Source organism: Cottoperca gobio, chromosome 17 (genome assembly GCF_900634415.1).
Source record: "Cottoperca gobio chromosome 17, fCotGob3.1, whole genome shotgun sequence".
Lineage (NCBI taxonomy): Eukaryota > Metazoa > Chordata > Actinopteri > Perciformes > Bovichtidae > Cottoperca > Cottoperca gobio.
The window spans coordinates 19,991,148-20,016,780 of NC_041371.1; the positions used below are offsets into that span (position 1 = coordinate 19,991,148).

Here is a 25,633-nt window from a genome sequence, read left to right on the forward strand (position 1 = left end):
AAAAATGTTGTGCCTCACAGTGAGGAACATTTTTTATTGCCATCGTCTGGCTAAAAGAAATCCTGCCAAATAAAAACGCCATTAATCATGTATAAAGACTTGTTCATAGTCTTTGGATCCAATATAAAGTTTGTGAGAAGTGAGAAGTAAATTGGTATTGAACGTGGTAATGATACTACTTAAGTTTGTATTCGGACCCGTATTGTATTAGAGTTATTCTGTAATGTTTGTACCATATGCTATCAAAGAGCTTACTGTACAATCATTAGGGATGCACAATATATATTCGAGCTGATGAATTATCGCCCAATAATGGGAAATTTATAGTGCTGTGTATTATTGTGAAAATGTAATTATAGCCGATAAATGATTGGCCAATAATACGAAGCCAAATTGTTTTCATTGACTTAACAAGCGCAGCATCCACACACCCGATGGAGGAAGACAACACAAAAGGTTATTTGCAATACAATTTTTATTGATGTACTTTACTAAAAAAAAAATGTTTTGTTGTAAACAATAGTGATTTGGTTGGAATATTAAATCATCCATCTTTGCTCACTACATCACAGTCTCTCACCCTAAGTGTGCATAAACTACAGGTTATGAATTTATTTTTAAAATACAAAAATGTGAAATCATCAGTTATCTTTTTGGTATCGGTCATGAGAATTATCTGTTATTGGATGAAAGAAATCCATATTGTGCATCCCTAGAAACTATAATTTGTCTCATAGACAATTTATCCTCCAGGAATACATTAAGTTTCTGTATATTAATAAGTAAGCATATGTCACAAAGTGCAGCATATTATTTGTGAACAACATATTATTATATGTATATATCATAAGTATTGTTGCTGCTTTCCAGTGAAAGTCTACATAAATATAAAGTATATATATATATATATATAACGTTCCCAAAGCCCAGTGGCTTGAACAATAAAGACTCTGTTGACACAGTGAGACATTATGAGGAAGAAGTTTATTGAGGAGCGATACAGAGACACAGAAAATAACAACTGATGCATTCTCCAGTTTAACATTATGCCCTCTGCTAAACAATGCCATGTCACTACAACTGGAACCACTTCGTTGTTGGTCTTCAGCAGATTTCTCTTCTTTTTTTTTCAACTTTCCAATTCTCTACATTTAGCTTTGGCAATATAGAATTGTAATTCATGCCGGTAAGGCAGTCTAAATTCGAGAGAAGAGAGCGTTTAGTGAATAGAGACACAGAGAACGATTAAAGCGCTAGGATCCTTGATGAGGTCTTAATAGTCCACAGGTACAGTATCTCCTTATCATTACCTATATACATCAGAACACAGTTTAGGCCCACATACACAATAACAAACTGACAGAGAAGCACAATACCACCTTAGGCTCTGATGGAGACGCTGACTGACTGACTTCTGATGGCTGTGAGAGAAGAAGGAAATAAGAGAGGCTAGAAGATTTGAGAAAAGAGAAAGAGCACTAGTTTGTGATGGCATGGAGTTGCATGTTTCAAACCTGAGAAAAAGGCTAAATGGAAACATGTAAATGCATGTTCTTCGTTCAATGGAGAAAGAACGGGTGTTTTTCCACGTTGTTTTGTTTTTCATTCTCACGAGTCAGCGTCTGAATCTGAGCTTAAGGCTGCAAGGGTCACAACTTGACCATTGATACAGCACAGGTGGACACCTATGACGAGGTTAAATGCATTATTGAGGCTGTTTCCATATAGAGAATACTGAAGGTGCTCCTCAGCCTTGCTATGTGTGTATGGCTGCTACTACAACACAGGAACAACTCACAAAAGTCCAACATTAAATTTACCCCCGAGGGTTTTATGATTCATCATTTAACAGCTTTGACCATGAAAACGAATACAACTGAAACGCCAACAAACGTGCAGACGGACAGCACATGCACACATCCTCACACACTCGTACATAGGATTACTCGCGCACAAACACGCACGTACACACACATACTAAGATACAACTTCTGTTCCTAAGAGAACATTAAGCTGATAATTAACACTGAAGGGGGCGTTATACAATAAATTAATACAATACTAAATCAAACCCAGCCTACATATAGGCAAATTCATCCCTGCCCCGTATACATACACACAAAACACACGCACACACACTCTACATACACACACTCCCATGCAATAAAAGCAGCTAATGTGCCATGCTGCATTTTGGAATGAGTAGGGCAGTATGACTGCTGAGCATATTTTCATGTAGAAGCAGCAAGTGGGGGTTTGTGAGGTGGGGGTAGAGGTTCCAGGGACTGATACCGGGTAGTGGATCTGCTAAGCAAACCTGGACCACAGGCGAGCAACAAGCACACATACACATACACCACAAGACAAGTACCATACTGTACATAGATATATGGACATCGTCACCTGGCAGGAAATTGAGGGTCAGGGGGTCAACGACTTCAGTGTCTGCACTAAGGAGAGAGCAGGATGGCAGAGCCATGGCTAATAGGAGGATAGATGTAGTGGATAAGGGAAGAAGATAAGTGTATGAGGAAGCCATTTAGATGTTTATGGTGGGACTTGTCTTGTAGGAGATGGCGGGGGCCGCCGGCTTAGATAAGAGGGTGAATGATAATGGAAAAGTGTCAGATAAGAGATTCCAAAAAAGAAAGAGAAGAAGATAGTAAGTGAGAGAGAAGGAGACAACAAAGGAGACGAGATTAGTCTTCAAACTAATTTATAAGATGCAGTGTTTCAAAGCACAAATTGTACAAACGTGTCTCACACAGATTCCAAAAGATTGACTTTTAAGATTAAAACCAAAAATGAGAAGTTAGATTAAAACCTCGTCTGTCACGTCTGTATGCTAAAAGCTTAGCTTAGCATAAAGACTGGAAACGGTGGGAAAGAGCTCTCTAAACCACAGACCTTCCTTACAGCTCACACAAGGACTTGTCACAGTAGGAAGAGCACAGGAGATACTAATAACACTAACAATGGCTCTGCTCTATTCAGGTGGCTCAGTGAGAGTGACAGGAACCTGAAATCAAAGCAGCTTAATGGAATTCATTGTATTAGTTGCACCCGTGCTTTTCCTACTGTGGCAAGTCAAAATGTTTTCCGTGAAAAATACCTATTTGTTGAGCATTTCATCACAAAAACCTGAAACGCACCCATTGTTTGATTGTTAGTTCAATATTTACCATATTGTTACACAACCTAGAGGGGTATCAGTGCTGATATTATGTCATCATGGTCACCTGCTCAACTGTTGTTAGCTGCTGTAGGAAGTAGATTTACACATTTGATGGCTAGAAAGGAATGAACTCTTGATCTAGTGGTAGATAAAGAATCGCCTATGTTTTTTATTTTTTTGATAATATTGTTATATATTTTCAGTTATATGTAAAAAAAAAAAAAAATGTCATTATAAATACGCAAAATATACAGTTTAGAGATTTACTCGTAGGTCAGCTACATAGACAGAGGACTTTATTGATTTGGTAACACTCTCTATGACACCCATGTCTATATTGTATCATAAACATACATATAAGATGCTTATAGCACTGTATATTCAAGTTATAAGCACTTATAAATATTCATAATGCTTTGTAACAAAAAGTGAAAATAATAATAAAGTGAAAATGAATTTAATAACATTGTGTGTTGTTCTTGCAAACAAATCATGAACATTAATTATTAATAATTTATAATCAAATTATAATGCATCCCAACAGGGATTATATTGAATTATAAAAAGGATCATAATGTATTACAACTGTGGGAAATACAATAAACTATATTCCTAAAACCAGTGTGTGAACCAGCAATTATCGAGGTATTATGACACTTCAATAAGTCATTATAAAGTGCTTTACAATGTGTTGTGATTATTTTTATAAAAGATTGTGAATAGAGTGCTTATAACTATTATTATACAGTGCTATAAGAAGATTATAACGCATCATAAGTATGTTTATAATGCATATAGACATAGAAAGTGTTGCCATTAATTCCAATAGGAAATTGCTGTTATGTGGATGTTATTCATCTCTGCCCTCATAGACAAGTTGCATTTACCTGGGGATGCTAGGAGGGGCCCTGTTAGGGCGGCTGGGAGCTTGAGGGCTGTCAGCAGTGTTATTGAAGGGCCCCAGGGGTCCTGGGCGGTTTGGTGGTGGCGGGGCCCCTCTGGGAGTCGGGACGCTGGCCTGAAGACATCCTCCTAGGGGCAGTGGGGCTGGTTGGAGGAGACCTGAAGAAGGGAAAAGATATAGTTATATTGTCCCAGAAATATTGTCCCAGTAATAATAGCGATGAACGATATTATTGTGATTTTAAGACCATTTTAAGCCACCGATATAATATTAATATAGTAGCATAAAAATCCAATCAAACCCTTTCAAAGAGCAACGTTTAATTCTTAAGAATATTCAGACATTTAAATTTGAATGTGAAAAAAATCTTAAAGTATCCTAAATAAATGAAACATAAATAAAAATAAAACCACACAACCAAAACAATAAATAAAATTGACTCTTCAGCTCTGCTAACAAAAAGTGCACTTAAATAAATATCAAACATTTGCCACGTGTTTTAGAGAGCTGCTGTTTATTCTGTTACGTCTATTACGTCATGTTGGCTTTAATGTTAGTGACATTCTTATGGAAACACAACGGGCAATATTGAGGTCAGCAAAAGTGTCATGGTCATGTCCATATATCGCACGATTAGTCAAAAACGTAAAAATTATTGAGGTCGTGTCCATATATGGTACGATAAGTTGATAACGTAATTATCATGACAGGCCTAAATATAATGTTGAATAATGTTTAGGAAAGAACTAGCGCAGCTAACAAAAGGTACAGGATGCGTGTATATGATAACTCTACGGACTTTACCTGCGACCACCCGCGGCTCCTCCGACCCAGGAGTTGTCAACAGGTGGAGGCATGGGGACAGTGATGGTGGAGGTGGAGATATCACCGATGATGGCCAGGGCCTCCTTCAGGGCTTGGTGGGTCCTCAGCACCTCATCCCTCCTCTGGGCCTGCTCCTGGGACTCGTCCATCAGGGTATTCTGGTCACCTGCAGAGTACAGCTGGGCCAACAGCTCTGCATTGATGAAGTCCTTCACCTAGTGGCAGAAAGAGGCAGTGCAGGATGATGTATCAGAATTGTTAAAAAGAAGAAAAGACATATTAAAGTCAAAGGTTTTTTAAAGATATCTTTGTACCACTCTATAAATCAGAAAATACTGTCAACAGCCATTACAATAAAAAAAATTAGAATATAGACATGAATAAAATAGGAAATGTAAAAGGTTTGGTGTATGTTAGTGCTACTGAAGTGCAGATTTCTATCTCTGAGTACGACTCAAAACTCATTTTTAGAAAATAATCTCTATGTTTTGTAAAATTCCATACATTGTGAAAGACACGACACATCACCATGAAACTACCCCATTTAATTACTTACATTAAGAGAATTATTTTCTGTATTACAAGTTTTAGGAGAAATCGACAGACACAAATAGAATAAGTTAGTAAAATAAACAACTAAATGTGTATTTTGGATGCTTCTACTAGTCTAAAAGAAGAAATCTTATAAACTCAAAATAGCTCAAACTCTGAAAATTGACCAGTGCATAAAACAATGATGCATTAGGCTTGTAGTGTCTCGGCTTAATACAGTAACGGCAAAGGAAAGCCGTCTTCACGGACCATATGAATGAACATCTGTGCAATCTTTTCTTACATTGTTGATCATGAGATGCATGATGGTCTTGGGCATGAGGTCCCGGATGCACTTGTTGACAATAGCCATGTAGGAGTCGACCAGGTTACGGATTGTTTCCACTTTACGCTCCAGCTGAGGGTCCATGGAGAAGTTCTCCGTGGTGGTGGTGGTCTCACTCTCAACCTGTAGAGGGAGAAAGGAGAGAAATGTTTTTCACAAGGAAAGAGAAACAATGAGAAAGAGGTGCATGAAAATAGAGGGGCCTACATTTACAAAAGGTATTGGGTGCATTGTATAAATCTGATTATTTAGTACAGGATGCTTACATTTCATTTCTGAAATAATGCTGCATGCACTCTGAAGTGTAAATGTTTGCAAATGTGTTTATTTCCAGCATTGCCCTGCAAAATATGGAAAGTTTTAAATATCTAAAAGAAGAGGACGTGGGAAATATAATAACAATAATGTAAAAGAGCACAGGTAAATATAGTAAATATTAATACGTTAGGATCAGACAGAAAAGGGGAACTGAAGCTGAGAAAGTGTCACCCAGGGAGTAAAGGACTAATTGAGTGTAGAATTAAAGAGTTTTCTCACCGCCATGACTTTCTCAGGATAGACGCCGGCACGTAGGAGAGAAGATTTCCAGCTGTCCACATCATCCTGAGAGTCACAGGCTAACTCCAGGGTGCGATTGTCCTTGTACACATTCCTGAACACCATGACACAGGAGGATATGCATCCATTTAGCAGCACATGGAAGAGTGTGTTTAATCAAACAAACATTCAAATGTGATCTAACTAATCGCTGAATGATTAACTCTTTAAAAACATGTGGACAATGCTCACCATTGTTAGAAAGAGTGTTCAACAACAAGATATAAATTTACACATCTGGAAGTATTGACAGTATTAGGTTATGTGCCTCCCTGCACTTGGAGTATTTTGTTGTTTAACCCTTTCTTGTGTTTCCAGCCAAGAAGAAAGCGAATAACCATAAAACTTTTTACAGGACGTTCTGCACCGATTACTAAAAGTTCATGCCTGACACTAAACATTTTATACAGATTCACCGTGTTATGGATAGGTCACAGTCCTCTTCCCTATATTTCATTAGTTTATTGTAACATTTCAGACACAGGATATAAAGCCTTCACACCAGACAACAAAATAACACCGCAGTATACTGGTTTAAAATAACGAGAATTTCACAACTAATCAGGTCAGCTTTATAGTTACACAAACATACCATTTGTTAACTGAAGGCGCCTGCACTACATCTCTGGAAGCTCGTTTCATACTTTTACTGCACGAAACACATTAGTGGGAATTATTCTACGGCGTTCCCTCTTAAATCATACCTATAATTTGAAATGCGGACGGCTCGGCTGTGATATCATATCTCTGGGAACAAGCTTATAGACCTAAATCATGTCACCTCTATGTCTCCTGTATACTGGAGTAGGTCATTGTCATTTTCTTTATCTGCCGTATGACATCTCTTTCAGCCTTTTCAATTTTATCTATTTAGTTTAATTTATAAGTACACCAGACCGAACTTGCAAATTCATGATGAGATATACCAAGGATTTATATAATGGTGGAAATATTTCCTTGCTTAAATTTCAAAAGGTTCCTCTGAATATCTCCAGCATAGTTTGCCATTTAGATTTTTTCTTAAATGTGTGTGTGCAATGTGTGTGTGTCCACTACACCTATAATCCTTTTCCTCTTCCACTCGCAGAAGCATTTATTTTCCAACACTAATAATTAACTATGTACTCATTTGATTTCCAGAGTGTAAATACTTACATTTTCCCTGGATTTCATCATTATCATCAAACTACTATTACAACATCAAGACCTTCAAGCAACTCTGCTTTTATAATAATCCGCTGCAATAATTAACTGTAAAATGTTATTTAACACTTCTTACTGATTCTTGAACACACTAAATATAAATGACAAAATTCATAGACTGAGCTGTAGATCTATCACAAATAGTTTGTCCCAGCCTGCAAGCATGCATACGTGCACGCATACATACTGTACAAAACACATAATCCAAAACATATTCCAGCCGCCGCACCAGCACACAGGCCTCGGACTCTAACTCCATCTACTGCATGTGATTGCTGTCAAAAGTCTGGTTTTAATTGCAGAAATTAAAATGTTAAGATCTGCTGACCTTGACTCCGTATTGAAAATACAGAATATGTGCTTGCTGGACATGAAACTCTTCTCCACATCGCGGACCTTCAGGTTGTCCAGAGGGAGCATGTACTTCTTCTCCTTCTCCTGTGAATGAGAAAAACATGAGGTATGGATCATGAGCGCTTTTATGATTAATTCAATTTGTTCCGTTTGTTGTTTCCATGAATTCTTGTGCAATGAAATTGGCGCGAGAATATGTTCGTAAGGGAAAGGTGAAATCTGGTTTTTAAAGAGGGAGAGAGTGGGGTAAAGCAAAGAGAAAGGGGGTGCAGGAGGGAGGAGGAATGGGGGAGAAATGTGAGTGGGAGGTAGGGGGGGGAGGGTGGAGCAGAAACAGAGAAAGAAAAAGGGAGAAGGAGAGCACATGTGGAAGTCATTACAGTGTGGGTCAGGACACAGTCGTTCTTCACGGTGCGTTTTGCCACGGAGAGCTGGCAGCTAAAGCCTGAGTAAACTGAGTAAGACGGGGGGGACGCAGATACGTGTGAGTGCTGGAGGTCCAGTGCTAAACACAGCGTTCATCCTCTGAGGTAGAAGTTCAAGTACGGCTGTGACACATTCAAAGAGGGCCTATGATGGATGCTTGAAGAAACTCTACTCTTAATTTTTACACTCCATCTGAGCCTCCATCTTTTTAAACTCTCTGTCTTTTTTCCCTTTTATCCCTCCCCCTCTATATTTTCTCAATATTTTTTCTTTCCATTCCAAAGGGGCCCACTTCCTGCCTGATTTTTTTTTGAAGAAGAAGGAGGGAGAGAGAGCGAGAGAGGGAGAGATTAAATGACAGCCTGGCGTTAAAACGCAACATCTGGTAGTGCTTAGCAGCACACAGAGAACCAGGGAAGGAGGGAGAAGTTAAAGAGACGGCGGGTGAAGGAGGAGGAGGAGAGGCCGATGAGAAGAAGCAACACTAAAGTGGATTTGCAAAAGATTTGCAGAAGAAAGCCCACATCTGGTCTGAAGGTCCGGGAAGAGGTGGTAGATGGTCGCAGGTAAGAATTAAAGAGGATGAGGCGGAGAAGAAAAAAGACAAGACTAGAAAACTCTGCAGACTCTTCTAGTGTTGTATTCCCCAAGGGGTCACTACGGCCCATATATGGTCACACGGGTCCCCTCCCTCTTCCTCTCTCTTCCTCTCCCTTTCTCACTCACTCACTCCCCCCTCCGTCTCTCTCTTTCCCTCTTTTTTGTAATATCCCCTCCCTGAACGTGCAGCCAGTCTGTCCCAGTCGTCTGAGCGAATATGCCACGTCAAGGCTGGATACTCTTCATGGCCGGCGTGACCAGAAAGGACCGCGAGGGGACCCAGAGCTCAAACGTCTACCAAAACAAACAAACACGCCAAGAGACGTGCAACAAAAAGCTGGGGAAGGCGGCAAACGTGGATGAGGCAAATCGCAGTTTTGAGGGTTTTTTCGATAGGATCCTTGCAGCCAAAATGGAGAGGGGCGAAGGGAGGGCAGAGACGCCCGCCAGCATCTGGAATGGCAGAGAACAGCACACAGGGCCCGGCTCTTAACTCCGGCTCCGTCCACCCAGTGTTCAGACTACCTGTTCATTATCATACTGGTGTACAGTAGTCTGCACATTGGTTAGACTGGGCATGGACTCTCTTCTGTCTGTCTGTGTCGCTCTCTCTTTCTCTCTGATGGCATTTCAGGTCTCCAAGATGTGTGTGGTTTTTGCATCTATACTTTGCCTCTCACCCTTTGCTGTTTTAATCTATTTTATAATCTGTATGTGATCTATATTCATCTGTATTTTATCCTAAGTGCATTCTAACACTCACCACTTCCTTTTCACTTCTTTTTTGTAATAAACATACATCACCAGTTTTCAACACTAACTGCAGATTTGACAAATTGCTGTGTAAAAAAAGAAAAAAGAAAAAAGAAAATCAAAATTTTCAGCCAAAATGATAAAACTTTTAAAGCCGAAATGCACAAAATGGCGAGCTCACATAATTTATTGCATGAATGAGTAAGTGTGCTGCTAGCCTGGTGCTCTGATGAAGATGTGGTCCACTGGGGGAGGAGCGAGTGTGGCTGCAAAGCATCTCATGTAGGCCAAAGAGAAAGAGGGGCCAATCAATCCGAGAGGAGTTTGAAAATACAGTCAGACACCTTCAGTGAGGTTATTTCAGTGGGTCGCCAAAATTGAGTTGGAAAGACTTAAGGCAAAGGACACTGGTGTAAACTAGAATGCTGTGGTGTCAAATAACTGCAAGAAAGCTGCTAGGAAGTGTGTCGTGTGGTGCAAGAAAAACCAAACGCCACGGTGCACAAAGAATATGAGCACAGGATGTGTTCAGTTTGACTGGTCAGTTAAATGACTGTTAGTCTATTTAGGTGAGCTTTTGTGCCGTTGGTTTGTGGGAAAAGTGGGGAAAGTCAAAAATTGTATTGTGGAATATTACCCATTATATAGGGCCAAAACAGTGACTCACTGCCATGAAGTGATAGCTGCTTATAAAGTTAAAGGTTAGAAAAAGAAATGGGGGATATTGATTTCTCTTTGCCGAAACATTGGAGGGCGACTAAAACTTTATTTTCCTGCCAAGAATCCGAGCAGTTTCAAAGTAACTGCCAACCACACGTGCATGTGACTATAGAAAGTTCACGGGGTGTAAAACAGAAATATACAAGGCGAAGCCAGCGCAGGCTATAATTTCCTACACCACCACACTAACGTATCAAATGACAATCTGTACACCCAGTGCTGCGCAGGCACATGTGCTCTCTGAGGGCTAAGCATGCGTTCATTTATTTTGAGTGTCTGTGAGTGAACATTTGGTTGGGACTGTTCCACATTTGCAGAAAGAAGCAAATGCCTGAACTCCCAGTGGAAAGAGGTGGGGAAGAGAGAAAAAAAGGAAAACTTAGAGACAAAGGAAAGGATGAATGACAGGAATCATGGCCAAACTCTTCACATACGTAAGTTAAATTGAAGTGGAACCACATATAAAAATCTAAAATCCAGGCTGGAAAGCACTACTGTCTCTATCAATTTCTCTTTTTGCACAAACACAAATTGTACTCTGTGTATCTTTCTTGGAACTGCTACCCGGCAAGAGACTAAAAAAAGTGCGATAAACAGCAAGCACACCAACTGGCTGAAGGAGTTGCAGTGTGTCTGCCTATCTACACTTGCTGTGCAGAATATCCTGCAACCTGTACAGCAGGCACAGACAGGCAGATAGACATCAGCCCGCCAATGAGCCAGCAGGACGGACCAAATGCTGCAGCCTGCAAATGCTGTGCTTTTCTCCCAAACCAGTATGCCGCTGTTGATCTTTATGATGTATTATCAATGATAATGGAAATAAAAATAATAAAATGTTGCTTTTTAAAAACAAAACATCCATGATGTCCAAATCATTTATTTACCACATTGTGCAGAAGTGAACCACAAATGAACTTCAGATGTTATGTATCTGTGTATGTTATGAGTTTAAAGTATGTTTTACAATTTGGATTATGTACTGTTTGAAGAGGTGTTTGTGCTTGTGTGTTTTTTGTGTGTGATTAGTTTCTTTTTGTTGGCCCTATTCCTCTTCCATAGACCATCATCCATCAGTTTATATCTGACCGCCCTTATTGGATCCTCATCCTGGTCTAAACATCAGGGTTCTATATATAAATTAGATGAAAAGGGGACAAGACTATAAACCCTCTAACCCCAGAGTCTCTTTAGCTGCCCAATACCCGGAAAAACAAAACAATACGCTGAAAGACACTAAAACGTTTCCTATAGCTGAGGGGGAACTGCTGAGTCAGGTGATAATTCTCCGTGGGTTTTGTTATTACAGCGACCACTTCTACATTAAGTGTGATTTGATCCATTGCTATTTATAATAAAAAAGTGTTGCTTTAAACTCACCTCATCATCCTTGAACCAGGAGAGACTCTCAGCAGTCAGCACAAACCAATACTCCTTGGCTCCTCCCTTCATGATGCTGATGTTGTTGATGGTCAGCCAGCCTTTGCGAATGACCTGAAGGATAGGTGAGGTCAGAAAGTCAGAAATTGCTGTAATGTAAAAATATATTAAATAAAAACACGAGGATGACAGGAGCTCTTCATCCGTAATAATTTAGATTAAAAAAACATCTCACTCAGCTCTAAAATATGAACTCAATGCAACATATCATGGCTAAAGCTAGCCCAAACAAATCTGTGCGGGTAAACAATGCATGAAATTGCGATGAAATGTTTGTGAAGGTCGGGTTAGGTGTGTCTGTGAGTCGCTCGGGGCCTAGCATGTGAGTGACGTGTGTCAGTGCAGTCTCATTCAAGGAACTGTGTTCCCAATGCCACAAGCAGAGGCCAGTGTTAGCTTGTTAAGTGACCATTGTGTTAAGTGCTTCAAGCACACAATAAAGTGTGTGTGTCAACTGTGTTAGGGGTATTAACCCTTCGAGCCCAACACAAACAAGCCTGTGGGCACTGTGCCATGTGATTATTAGGTTAGATCACTGTCAGTCTTGCACCGCCTAAGACTCACTAAGGAGGTTAACCAAATCATTACAAAGCCTCTTTGTCAAAGGCAAACAAGAGACAGCTGTTCTGTGCCTGGATCCATGGAAGGACACTGAAAGAACCAATAGTCCTAACACCTATTTAGTTTTAGAGATCATATTTTAACTGCCGAATGTCTGCCATGTTTTTCATTTCTATTTGTCTGGTTGGCAACCCCTTGTAGTCTGCGGACGCTGGTGGGTGGAGGGAGTGTTAGAGAGTAAACGGTTAGAGAGTAAACTCTTACAATCAGGCCTGACGCGGGAGGAGAGGAGGCCTGCAACAGGAAGGAATGTGGGGGATTTTAGAAAAAAAATGAGGCAACTTTTCTAGTGCAACTTATATTAAAGAAAAAGCCTCTGCCCAACAGTAGCTTACAGAGCCAATTTGCCATTCTTGAACCCGTCCAGAGTGGAAGACGAGAAAAATGAGAGGTTTCTTATGCAGCAGTGCTGGAGAGCACCACACAATGGGCAGAAGTGTTACTGCACGCACAAATGACATTGCAAACCATAACCCACAATGAGCGATACTCACCAACAGACACCCATAAGAGGGCAGCTGAGATTCTCACTAAGGGATGGGGATGAAATGCAAAGTGGCACCTTGATGACACAGGAAGGGGTTCAAACAAAGGGAAACGTCTCAACAACAACACCAGTGATGATGGTGGCATAAAGTAATAGAACCCAATGTGAATCTTTTACTGAGATAAAATCATAAAACTAAACAATCAAACTGGTGCCCCTAAATATAATATACCATGCAAAATATCAAATTATAATCATAAAAACTAAGGGAACATAAGGCTGTACGTAACATAGAATGTGTGCAAAGGATGGACTAGAATGAAAGATCGCTTTCATTTCAGCATTTGTATTCTCTCTGCTGTGGCCATCCTGCTGCTGTGTAGGTGTGCAGTTTCTCCCTTGACCTTGTGCTCCGCTGTTTGTGTGTGACATACAAGACGTGACAAATGCTTACCTGATTTACTGCCGAACTCTGGCTCTTATTAGTCTGACTGCTCCTCTGCTGCGCACTGCGGTGGACAAACAACAACACAGAGACGGCAGGAGAGACAGGATGGATGATGGGGAGGAAAAGGTGAATAAAGAGAGGAGAGAGAAGGAGAAAAAAAAACATGGTGGGGGTAAATGGAGATCTTCTTAACGTTGGTTTTCACCAGCCTGACATGTTTATTCATAAATGATTCATCACGGTGGAGCCATTCTAATAGATTGATGGAGTCTTTACTTAGCAAAGCCGATGAAGTCTTCGTGGTTAGTGTTGATGTAAGAGAGCTGGATGTCTATCAACAGCAGAACCTGTAACAACACAAAGCATGAACATGAAGTGAGTCGTCCTTTAAAGAATACAGTCGTTAGACATTTTGGGAAAGACTCTTATCTGCTTTCTTTTGCAAGATTTAGCATAGAAGATTGATCCCACTCTCATGTTTGTAAGGTCAACATGTGGGGGAGACACTGCAGGGTCAAAGGTAATGCACTAATAGATATCACCATGAACCTTCCCCTGTTGATTACTAACATTAAGACAGTTGTTTTTTGTATTACAAGCTTTCTTAAACGCAAATGAGGCATTAGCTTATTAAATATGTGCTAATTGACATAGCTTACCAGAAGAGGATAAGGTTCAAAATTCTTGTTTGATTTTGTTGACATATTATAGTCAAAGGTTATCACAGAGGGGATTTTGGATATCTCTTTTAGTACTCCATAAATCAGAAAAAAAACATTTTAAAAAATCAATATCCGCCATGTGTTTAGCACTAAAATGTTCTACACATCAGGCTATGAATGATAAATGAACAACCCCCTCAGTAGAAATCTTCAGAATATAGATAGGAATGAAACTGGAAAGTTTGGAGCTACTAAAGTGGAGATTTCTGACTCAGAGTCTGAGAAACACCTCATTCTAAGAAAACAACCTTTAAAGATATGTATTGTAAAGTTCATACATTTTGCACCACCTGCTGCTGCTAGCTTTACATCAACGTACAGACATAGGAGTGGCATTGATCTTCTTCAAATAGTCTAAGCTTGTTTCTCACAACTCTACTTATACAGCATGTGTATTAATGTAATCTATTTGATTAAGTGGCACCTTGTTTGTAATCCCATAACGTTACAATGACAGATATGAATATAAGACTGGCTATTGACATATATCCATGTCACAGACCTTCCCTTGTAAACAAATGTTTATTGCAAACCACTGAGTGTTACCTGATCCTTGGCCCGACTCTCTCTGTCTCGGATATGACAAGTCACAATTCTCTCAGTTTCCTCGCGCAGCATGGGGAAGCATTCCAGCTGAAAACACATTATTCAGCTTATCACTCATGAGGAATGTGAAATAATGAATTCTAAAAAACAAACTTAGAAACAAACTGAAAACAGAATTTTTCAATAGTGAGCTCGTCTTTTCAATTGAAGTTTCTTTCATTCATCCATCTTTTATTAACTACCTATTCTTTCCTCTCTGCTTCCCCTCAAACATCCAAACCCCAATACATCTGCGCCGGCGTACAGTCGGGACCAAATTACATTAATTAACGGCTGCAATGAGAAACACTGTCCTCGTAAAAAGAAAAGTAACTGTTCCTTAAAAAACTAATCACATTCTGAATAGTAGCAGCCGTGTGGGCAAATGTGTTGAAGGATGATTGACTGCATATTACTACCTGTACTTGCACAATGTTCGATAGCCTATTATAACTTGTTTGGCTCGTTAATGGTGGGCTCCTTTTAGCCTATAGTATACTGGTATGTTGCGTTCTTGCTATTCTGGGTGTAATAGCAGCGGTGTCTCACAGCCATTGGATTGTGCACTTAGCCTATGATTTATGTTCATGTGAGCCTTTTTACTAAATCATTTAGGGGAAATTGGTTAGAAATGTCAGTGCGTTTCACGGTGTGTATTGTTAGCTAAACTTTTAATCTCCAGACATTTGTAAATATTTGTTTGTGTATGTGTTGGTCATCGCTGTTACTATCCTATGGTGCTGGAATATTTGCATTTGAATACTTTTTCCAAGTCTTGCAGTCATGCAGGCTGTGGTTATTGCAGAAGGTTTAACTACCTATGCCACATAGAAACCACGTGTTACCTTGTTGGAGCACTGGCGTACGGTGTTAATCAGTTCCTGGATGACCATGTCCACACACTTGACGCAGGGCCCCTTCAGCTTTATCACCTGCTTCTTCACAATGGCCTCAAACGCCATGTCTGGGGTGAAAAGTCCAGTCCTGAAACCCGACAAGAGGAAGAGAAAAAGGGTACAGTTGTGATCAAATGATGATATCCACCTACTCAATATTAATTTAGGTTTGACATACAACAATATTTGATTTGTATTTTGGTTCTGTATACAGTCTGTGGTTGCAGTAATTAAGGGGGAAGAGAAACATCTTTTGTTGAAGTGTTAAAAAACACTCATAGATTTTGGACCCGCTATTGTTGTGGGACAGAATTTGTGCTAAAATGTGTTGTTTCTTTAAATGTCAGATTCTCTCTCGCTTGGGTGGCAATTATTTTGGTTGTGGTGGCTAACCGCTGCTGAACCAATATAGAAACACAGAGAGGCTGGACTGAACATATTTAAAAAAGGAAGACGACAGGTTCCTCCCTTGTTCATAAATCCCCATCCAAACCATGTATTTTTAGGGTTTAACCAAATTTGAACGTGTGTATGTTTACTTGTGATGTTGCCACATCAACATTGATGTATGTGTCTGTCTTCAGGCTGTGAATTCATGTATTTATACCTTTGTAATTCTAATGCTCAATGGTTGGTACAGTATCTCAATCAGTTGGAGGAATGGTGTGCCTGATGAGGCTGTGGTGCACCAGGAGGGGGTGTACAACATGTAGTTTTTAGTTTGGTGGACATTTCTCTACCTGATACCGTGGATGTTCTTGATAGCATAACTGATCTCGCGACGCATCTCCTTCTCATCACACTCCATCTGAGAGGAACAGAGAGCAGGAGTTCAGACAGTGAGCTGTAAAACTGTAAAATATGAGAGAAAGCGTGACGAGAGAGAGTATGACAAAGATAAAAAATAATAATTGTAAGATTAAAAAAGAGAGAGAAAAGCTGTATTCGCAGTATGCGTTTGGACATGTATTGATAATAGTGAAGATTTATTTGGGACGATGCAAGAGAAAACCATTAAAGAAAGAATATAAGAGGACATTACACAGTGGGAATGAGGAGGAAACAGAAGAAAACTAAAGGAGGAAATAGTCTGCAAAAGATTCATTTAGTTTTATATTCAGCCTTCAAGACTTAATGGTCTCAAAATGAGATTTAAGAAATCTACTGGGGTCATTATTTCAACTGTTCCCTTTGCACTTTCCTTTATTCCAAGAAGTTTCTAGAGATGAGCGTCACTATCTTTGAAAAAGACAGAATAAGGCAGAGGCTTCAGTGCCATAGCTATCACTGAGGACACTGAGGTCCCAGACTCAGTGTCCTCAGCCTGCTCTCTGTATTTGTCCCAGATTACGTTTGTTTTTGACATCATCACGAATCTGTTTCTAATCAATACGCAGAAATCGGTGAATTTGGGAGTTTGATCAACCTGGGAGGAGTTTATATCCTACATTTTTTAAAAAAATGACTCATGATGGGATATCAATGTATTTAAATTTCATCATTTTAAGCCAACGACTCATCACATTGGAAAGAAAGCCATTTGTATTTGAAATAAGTCTGATAACTACACACAACAGAATATTTTTTCACTTGTTTTTAGGCTGTTCCACCTTTTTCTACAGTATATGCAACATATCACCTTGACCAGCTCAAAGGGGAAACGCTCGTGGAAGATGCGGTTGATTTTCGCTCCACCAGACAGCTCCACTGTGTCCACCTGATCCCCTGATCCCTCAATCCTTTTCTCAAAGTCCACAGAGAACTGCTGCACCATCCTTAAAACAACAGCAATGAAAACAAATATGATAAATAAAAGACAAGCAATGACTTCTGAAATCTAAAATAAGAGCTGATGGAAATGGGTGCCATAGGCAAAAGTAATTAGGTCAGATATTTTGCATCATAGTTTAGTTTTATGAACTAAATTGAATGCAAGAAGAGGGCACTGACTGCAACAGCTGCTTGGTTTTGCGGGACGGGTCATCAGGTCGGTATCCCCGGTATTCCTCGGCCTCTTTGTCCAGAGCCAACAGCTGGGACTGCAGCTTGCTGCGGAAAGCTGGCAGGGTGTCCCGGATGTGATTGGTCAATTGCTGTGGACACACAAAGCCATCAAAATTACACAAATAATAATCACATGGGAGCATCAATAAATAGATTATTTTATTGTCATTTGGGCTGTACAGTGATTTACCAATCAAGACTATATTTCAAGATACTCATAGATAATGTAACATTCATGCAATAACAATGCAGAGAAAATGCAGAAATGCCTGCCTGAGTGAAATGATAAAGGTTTAGGAGCTGAACTAGAAAGAGCGAGTGCATGTTCCACCTACTGACAGTCTTTTATCACCCACACTGATGTGCCGTACAAAGGAAGTGAAAAAAGAAAACAAGGCTGCCTTTTTATTAATTATGTAACTGTGCACTGTGGGAAAGCATCAGGAGTAAATCTATGATCACCTCGTTGAGCACCCTCTGCAGCCGTGGGGTGCCCATTTTTTCAGCCATGTGTCTGTATGACGGGTGGGACAAGAAGAACTTCCTCTCAGCATCCAGAGCTGCCTTGATATCTTTCCTTCCATCGATATCCTTCTGACTGCGATTCACCACTCCAATATAACCTGGGAATGAATAAACAAGGACACAAATTGAAAGAAATAATGAATGATAATCCCGAGAGAGAAAGGCAGCGGTAGCACAAGCGTGATAAGCAGAAAAGCAAGCTGTGAAGTGAGAGAAGGTAGAGTTATTGGACACTGTGATTAAGAACACAGGGAGAGAATTTGAGAGTGAAAGGCAACAAGAGAAAGAACAAGTACAAGAGCTGGCATAGCTCACTATACTGTGAAACACACACACACACCTCTTCGCAGCGGCAGCAACTTGTTCTCCAGTATTTCTCTGGCATCTGTGCCCTCATCCATCAAATCCAGTTTGGTGATTACTCCAATAGTCCTCAGACCTAGAAAAGGGGTCAAAAGCAGGGAGCAGGGATGAAATAGAAATTTAGAAATGCTTTCTGGAATTCTAAAATCACTATTTTCATAATCAATTAATCATTTGGATTCATTTTACAGAGTAAAAATGCAACACTTGCTAGTATCAGCTTCTGTGGTTATTTTCAGTTTTGGAGATGTCTCCTTTGCCCAGTTTCTAATGCAGCTTTGCATCTAGCTTTGCCTTTCTTTTATTCCTTCTTTCTTCCCTCTTCCTTTCCAAGCATCTTTGGCTGTTAGCATCTCCCTGTTCCCTCCTGTATCCTTCTACGTCACTGCCCTTGTCTGATATTATTCATATCTCCTACAAGGTTACTTTGTCCAAGTCCTCCTCTTCATAGCTAATTCCTCCTGTGTCCTCCTCTCCTGTCTGAAGGTCAAACTCTTTAGGCATCCCATTCAGTTGATTCCTTTCTTACCCTTCCTCATTATCCAGCATCTCTTTCTCCTTAGCCTCACCTCTTCTGTGTTTAAAAAAAAAAATCACTTTTAGATTTTCTTTTTCCTCTCCCCTTCCTTTGATGCTCTCCGTATCCTTTATTTTCTCTCAGACCATTGTTTCTAATAATAATGATCGATCCCCGTACAGAGATTCTGTTTCCACATTCAACCAAGGTCACTGAGCACCATCCCTGCAGCTGATAGAGATTCAACGTCATGTACGAGTCTCCCTAACCACAAGGCCACCTTCTATGTTCTTCATTAATTTCCATTCCACTTTTTACATCCCTCCTACAGCCTCTTTTACTGCCAATATCCTTTCCTATGCCCCTGTGACCTCGCCTCACCCTGTGGATCGACATCCTTCGCCTGTTTAAGGGCGTCAGAGTTGGCCAAGTCAGTGTTGGCAGGAGTGACGGCCAGGATCAAGCAGCTCTCTCTGGTGACAAACTGCATGATCATGTCCCTGATCTGCTGCTCGATGTCCACAGGCTGATCTCCAACCGCCACCTTAGTGATCCCCGGCAGGTCGATGAGAGTCAGGTTCAGAACTGCACAAACAGAGGAATGCAATATCAGAAGAACTGGCCATGATTGTGTGACATTTATGTGGCCTATTTTTAGTCAGTCCCTTACAGTATATATATGTTTTTTAAATGGAAACCATATTTTTCAACTGTAGTTAGAAAAAAATAAATACCATTATATAATTAACCAGCTTGAATAAACGTATAATGGAACCAGGGTTGGATTGCACTTGCCATTTGTTAATTCATTGCTAAGTTTGTGTGTAAGGTAATCAGTGTTGCCAAATCAGATTGACAGATTTCAGCCCAATCACAACTTAAAACTCGCTCAGTCCAATAAAAAACAGCCCAAATCACAACCTTGCCAGAAACCTGTGTAAAACGGTGAACCATTAAATATGCAATAGAAAACACATCATATGTATCTGCAGCAAATAACCAAATAAATAAATAAATAGGCTATCACAACCCTCAAAGTTTAGTCAGACAACCAAATAACAAAAAGCACCATGTCAACGATGACGACCTCAAGGTAAATATGACCTCCGTTATCCCTAATGACTGAATACAACTTATGTCAATTAAATATTTCTCAAATTAAATGAAGCAATATTATGAGTGAGTGGACACCGCAACGTTACTGAATTTTATATCTGTGTTTTTGACCATAAAATCACAGCTTGTTTGGTAATGTTGGTTTCCTAATACTTTCAAACCCCGGCCAGATTTTGACAAAAGCAGCTCAAATTTCATCTACAAACTTCAACGCTTTTTCCCAGCCCAACTTAATAAAAGTTAGCCCAATTGGATGGAAACCAGCCCAATCTGACTGTGTATTTTTAATTATGTTGGTAACTACTAAGCTAGCTAGTTTCAAACTAGTCTTTACAACCTACCTGCACCATTATAAGTAATAAGTGTAGTTTGTGTAGATATTAGTAATGAGTTTTAGGGGGGGAAGCAATAGCAATAGCTAGCCTATAGCAAATCTAGCTAACTGACAAACCTTTGTCTGATATTGCATTAGCGTACATATTAGCGTGCTTCATCTTTGTTTCAGAGCTAGTTGTTTTATGCACTTTGGAAGGACTGACAAATCTGTCATTTAAGCTAATGTTATCGGCACAATGTTAGTTTCTTAAACAGCATTTCAATCTCGTGTGAGGTCAGATACGCCAACAGTATTCTATATTAGTTACCTCTTCCACTCTTCAACCTAAATAGGTTATATGTTAACGAGCATATTTTGTCACTTCTGTTAGCTAGGGTGACGCAACAGTTAGCTACACGGGGAAGTAAGTTAGTTGATGAAAAATTGCAGTAACAACTAACTTCTACATAAAAGAAAACTGTTTGTGTGATGAATAAGTTAGTGATTCGTAAATCTCCATTTGGTAATCAGTTCATTCGGCTACGTTTGCACTCACTAACAGTTGGTGCAAACGCCTCCAGGAGTAAAACTGCTGGAGATTCTGTAGGAATCACTAGAGAACTAGATAACGCACTTTTAATTGTACATACTGTATGTATACCATATATAATCTGGTTTGTGATCCCTCCCAGAACTTAAAACCTGGACTTTATTTGAATACTAAGTGAAGATGAAAATATTAATGTTAAAGAATTTAAGGCCCTATTATTAATTGTCAATTATAACCAGTCATCTGTATGTCAGCATTTCAAGATGTAATAGCAATGTTCTTGGATGTTTCCTGTAGGCTACATATCAGTTTGAAACATGAAAATGTAAAGAAAACAAACAAAAAAGAAGCTAGTAGAATATGCTATTCTTATTGCTAATAAATGATTAGCTAATAGATATAAGCTAATTCAAAACTATTCACATTATCAGTTATATTCTGAATGGAGTTCTGCAAGGGGCCGAGGATCACAGATGGTATAACGCTGAAGTAATTAGTCCATTTCAAGGCTCTCGTAATAAAGGACAGCATTCACTTTTACAGGGCAAACAATCTAAGGACATCAGTAAAGCCCCAGTATAGCATCAATACAGCATCAATACAGCATCAATAAGCCTATAGCATCACTGCAGCATATTTGAACATGCTATACTCAGCCATATTAACACAGAGCCTTTAAAAGGGTCTGTTGAGCTACATATTTTTACTTCTCAACGGCATATAAATTCATTCATATAATACATCATTATTTTTCCTAGAAAAACCACATTCTTTCTTTGTAATGACCTAGTTTTTAAAAACATTTTCTGCCAGCTAATAATTAAACGAGCGAGAGAAAGAGATGAGAGATGACTCACAGCTTGTCACAGTCTACCTTGATTCAAAAGTGTTATTGTGTGCTGCTACTTGACAGTGAAAGGAAACAAGTTGAGTTATGTCTTCGCACCGTGAGGGGAGTAAACCCGCAGGTTGATGGGGACGGGAGATATGCCTTTGTTAGCCCCTGTGACACGGTCCGTCTCTGCCTCGAATCTCCTGGCGAACCTCATCAAAGTCTGTGAACTTCTTCCCTTTCAAATGGAGGAATTCAGCCCATTCTGAAGGAAGAAAATAAAGACATATAACTGGGATTAGTGGTGGCTGCTGTATGTGTCTGAGAGAAATAGAATGCCAGTGTGAGAGAGAAAAAAACATTTGTGTGTATGTGTGCATGCTATCATGTGTGGGTGTGTATATGTGTGTGCACCTACCTGCAGTGGCGCTGATAAGCTGCAGAACCAGGGGCCTGCGGGTGACAATACCATTTCCACGGGGCAGAAAGTCCCTGAGGAAAAACAGCCAATCAAAACTAATTATATCAAAACGTAAACATGTATAAAAGAGTGTAGGCATAATGATATCTTCATCTTGAGGCTTTTTTTCCTTTGAACTTTTGAAGGGCAAATGTAATATAATTATACACTATATAATGGCATGCCAGCTACTGTAGAGCCTTCAATGTCACTAATCTGGTATACGCCAGTTCAATATAGTCTGAGTAGAATAGAGGCCATTTTAAAACACAGCAACTCCTGCAGCTTTCAGCTGCTGCTGCTGCAACTCAGTGCTCCAACAGTAAAATACAATCTGACCTGATAAACAACAGGTCAAAATGAATAGCTGCCTCGCTGACAAGGAGCTTCTCATTTTAAAATGATGACTTCACTATTTCCTGAGAGGCTCCACACCAACTTGTTGTGTGTGGGAATGTGCTTCCATCACTGCGTGTGCTCATGCCACACACCTGAGTTAAAACAATTTTTAAAGAGGAGCCCACTAATTGTCCATTCAGTGCTGTGCAGAGCCAGTTCTGGACAGATGGACCATTACTCAGCATCACGACTCTCAATGAGGGCTGGAACAGAACAAAATCAATGCATCCATCTGGAGCTGCACACATGCATGTTAAAACGGAACAAGAAATGAACCACTGAAGACATTCTAGCTAATGTTGCACTTACACAAATTGGTGGAGTTGTGAGCAACAGATTGAAGAAATATTGGTCAATATTGAAGCAGCAGAGGCCGAGACAAGTCCCTACCATCGGTCAGGCTAATGTCGTATAATGCAACTCAATAGAATCTTTCATTAGACCTTTCCTGCTCTCTTTTATCAAACTCAACATCCCCAGTTTAAAATGTTTTCTGTCAAATATTTGGCCTAACTCAAACAACCCTGATGACATTATCATATATAACCCTGATGACATCATCAAGGTTACTTACTCAGATGCTCCCTCCAGAGCCACAGAAGACATTATAATACGGCTGCTTTCACAGGCGTAATGGTGCTCTCCATGGTGAGCAACCTGACCTTGCCTGTGTCTAAAAATGATGGACACACTCTTTAATTTGTAATATTATATCAACTTGCAAAGACACTGCAACAACAAATGAAATGCTACAGTAAATCAATACATTTAGAGAGTTAATTTTATAGCAATTTTGGAGATTAATTAGTCCTAACTAAAAATCTCCTACTGTCCCTTTTAAATGCATGTGCTGTAAGACAGAATGGTACCTTATTATTGGATAGAAAATACAGTTCTTGAAGCAAACAAAAGCACATCATATTGTAGCTATTGTGCAGTTGTTGTGGGACGTAGAGCTGTGTTTCTGATACAACTTTTAACTCAAATAAACACTATAATTGATGTTATCAAAAGAATCACACTCCTGGTTGAGGAATGCGTGATCCTTATCTTGAAAATAAATCTAATCAAAAGGCATCTGCTCATAATTTATTTGTTGTGAGTGACCAAAATCAATGATGAATATTCATGTTTTTTTTCAGGAGTGGGAGCTGACATGTAGCCTACAGTAGGGTGGTGTTTTAAAATTATTAGATGCAGCGATGTGTCTCTGCAACCTGCATTTTATACAACACAGAACATGACATAATAATTTTTTATGGGGTCAACTGCATATTAATGACTTCCAAAGGATGCTAGGGAACCGTAAGGGATGGATATTTCTAGGACTGTGAAGGAGCCCGACTGCAGTTGGTACTGAATGGGCTGAAATCCCCCAAGGTGCTGCTGTAACCCAAATACCACTTCCTCCTCTGTCAGGAGCCAGTGTTGTGTGTTTAAAAAAAACATATAATTGTGTGTGTATATACATATATACGTATATACGTATATATATATATATATATATATATATATATATATATATATATATATATATATATATATATATATATACATATACATATATATATATATATATATATATATATATATATATATATATATATATATATATATATATGTATATACACACACAATTATATGTTTTTTTTATATATATTTATATATATATATATATTGCACATAACATAATTGAAGGTCTCTGCTCATCACAACATGCAACAGCAGTGCCTTAAAGCTGGGGAGAGATGGTTTGAACTCTTCATTGAGAGATTGGCCCCGTAGGCCTCTTATGTCATCCTCAAGGTTAACCGGAGAAGGGATTATCCTATTTCTGGTGGTCAATTTTACCTGCCTACAAAGTTCTCCAGCACGGAGCTCTTCCCTGCACTCTGCCCGCCGACCACTGCGATCTGCGGCAGGTCCAGGTTGCAGGCCTGGCCGATGTAGCTGAAGGCATCCTGCAGCTTGTTGACCAGCGGGATCAGGTCCTCCATGCCACGGTTTCCCATGGTGCCTTTGGACGGGTGGACTCTGGATCAGCGAATGGAAATGGAGAGAGAGAGACGATGGAGAGGGGGATAGTGGCGCTGCTATATTAGTCCAGGATACCGCGTGCTTGTTGATGTAGTGAAGTCATCTAGACGCGCATTGCCCCGAGCCAAGCGAGGGTCGCACCGACTGTGTAAGTAGAGGAGAGAGAGAGAGCGAGAGAGAGAGAGAGAGAGAGAGAGAGAGAGAGAGAGAGAGAGAGAGAGAGAGAGAGAGAGAGAGAGGTGCAGAAAAGAGAGATGTGAACAGACAGGGACAGACAATTGCGCAGTTGCTTACCACAACCACCATAACCTCTCTCTCTCTCTCTTGCACACACAAACACACACACACATACACACACAACGAGCAGCACGAAGCCTATACTTTCAAGGGCATTTGATGAGTGGAGGCTCCATATTGAACAAACCAGTGCGCTCATAGCTCCACAAATCCCGCACGAATAACATTTAATATAAGGCAAAACAACGCGTCATTCGTTTAGATGCACGTTGATATACAATAAAGAAAAAATAGCGTCCACTGAAAATATATCATCACACAGTGTAGTAGTGCGGTGGTGTGAGCCTACCCCGCCTCAGGATTCCCTCAGTGTTTTTAGTGTCCAATGGTCCCGGTCGCTGTCCAGTGCTGAAACGACGCGCAGATCAGGCAGCAAAGACAAGACCCCGGACGATTATACAAGCACCACCTGCTATGGCGGTGCATCAGCTTGATCTCAAACTGATGTGCTTTAATTGTGTTCGCATGTGGGCTTCGTTCCGGTCGGCTGAATGTCAGAGCGGTCTCATCCCGAACACAATTTCGCCTTTGACAGATTAATCATTTTTTGCCCCCCTCTTCCTCCGTTCCGCGGTGTAATTGCG

At 39.9% G+C, this 25,633-nt stretch overlaps 1 protein-coding gene across 1 annotated transcript; it reads right to left on the reverse strand.

Moving 5' to 3' along the window:
- Positions 1–965: 965 nt before the first annotated feature.
- On the reverse strand, positions 966–25,633 carry dnm3b (dynamin 3b). The gene is given in 23 exon segments (XM_029453147.1): positions 966–2,590; positions 4,063–4,191; positions 4,193–4,237; positions 4,884–5,119; positions 5,740–5,904; positions 6,319–6,433; positions 7,910–8,019; positions 11,815–11,928; positions 13,437–13,491; positions 13,707–13,777; positions 14,699–14,785; positions 15,583–15,721; positions 16,374–16,441; positions 17,273–17,408; positions 17,584–17,726; positions 18,100–18,260; positions 18,503–18,601; positions 19,424–19,627; positions 21,971–22,052; positions 22,054–22,121; positions 22,275–22,348; positions 24,567–24,896; positions 25,339–25,633. Coding segments are annotated over 22 exon segments (2,505 nt in total). The 5' UTR covers positions 24,728–24,896; positions 25,339–25,633; the 3' UTR covers positions 966–2,547.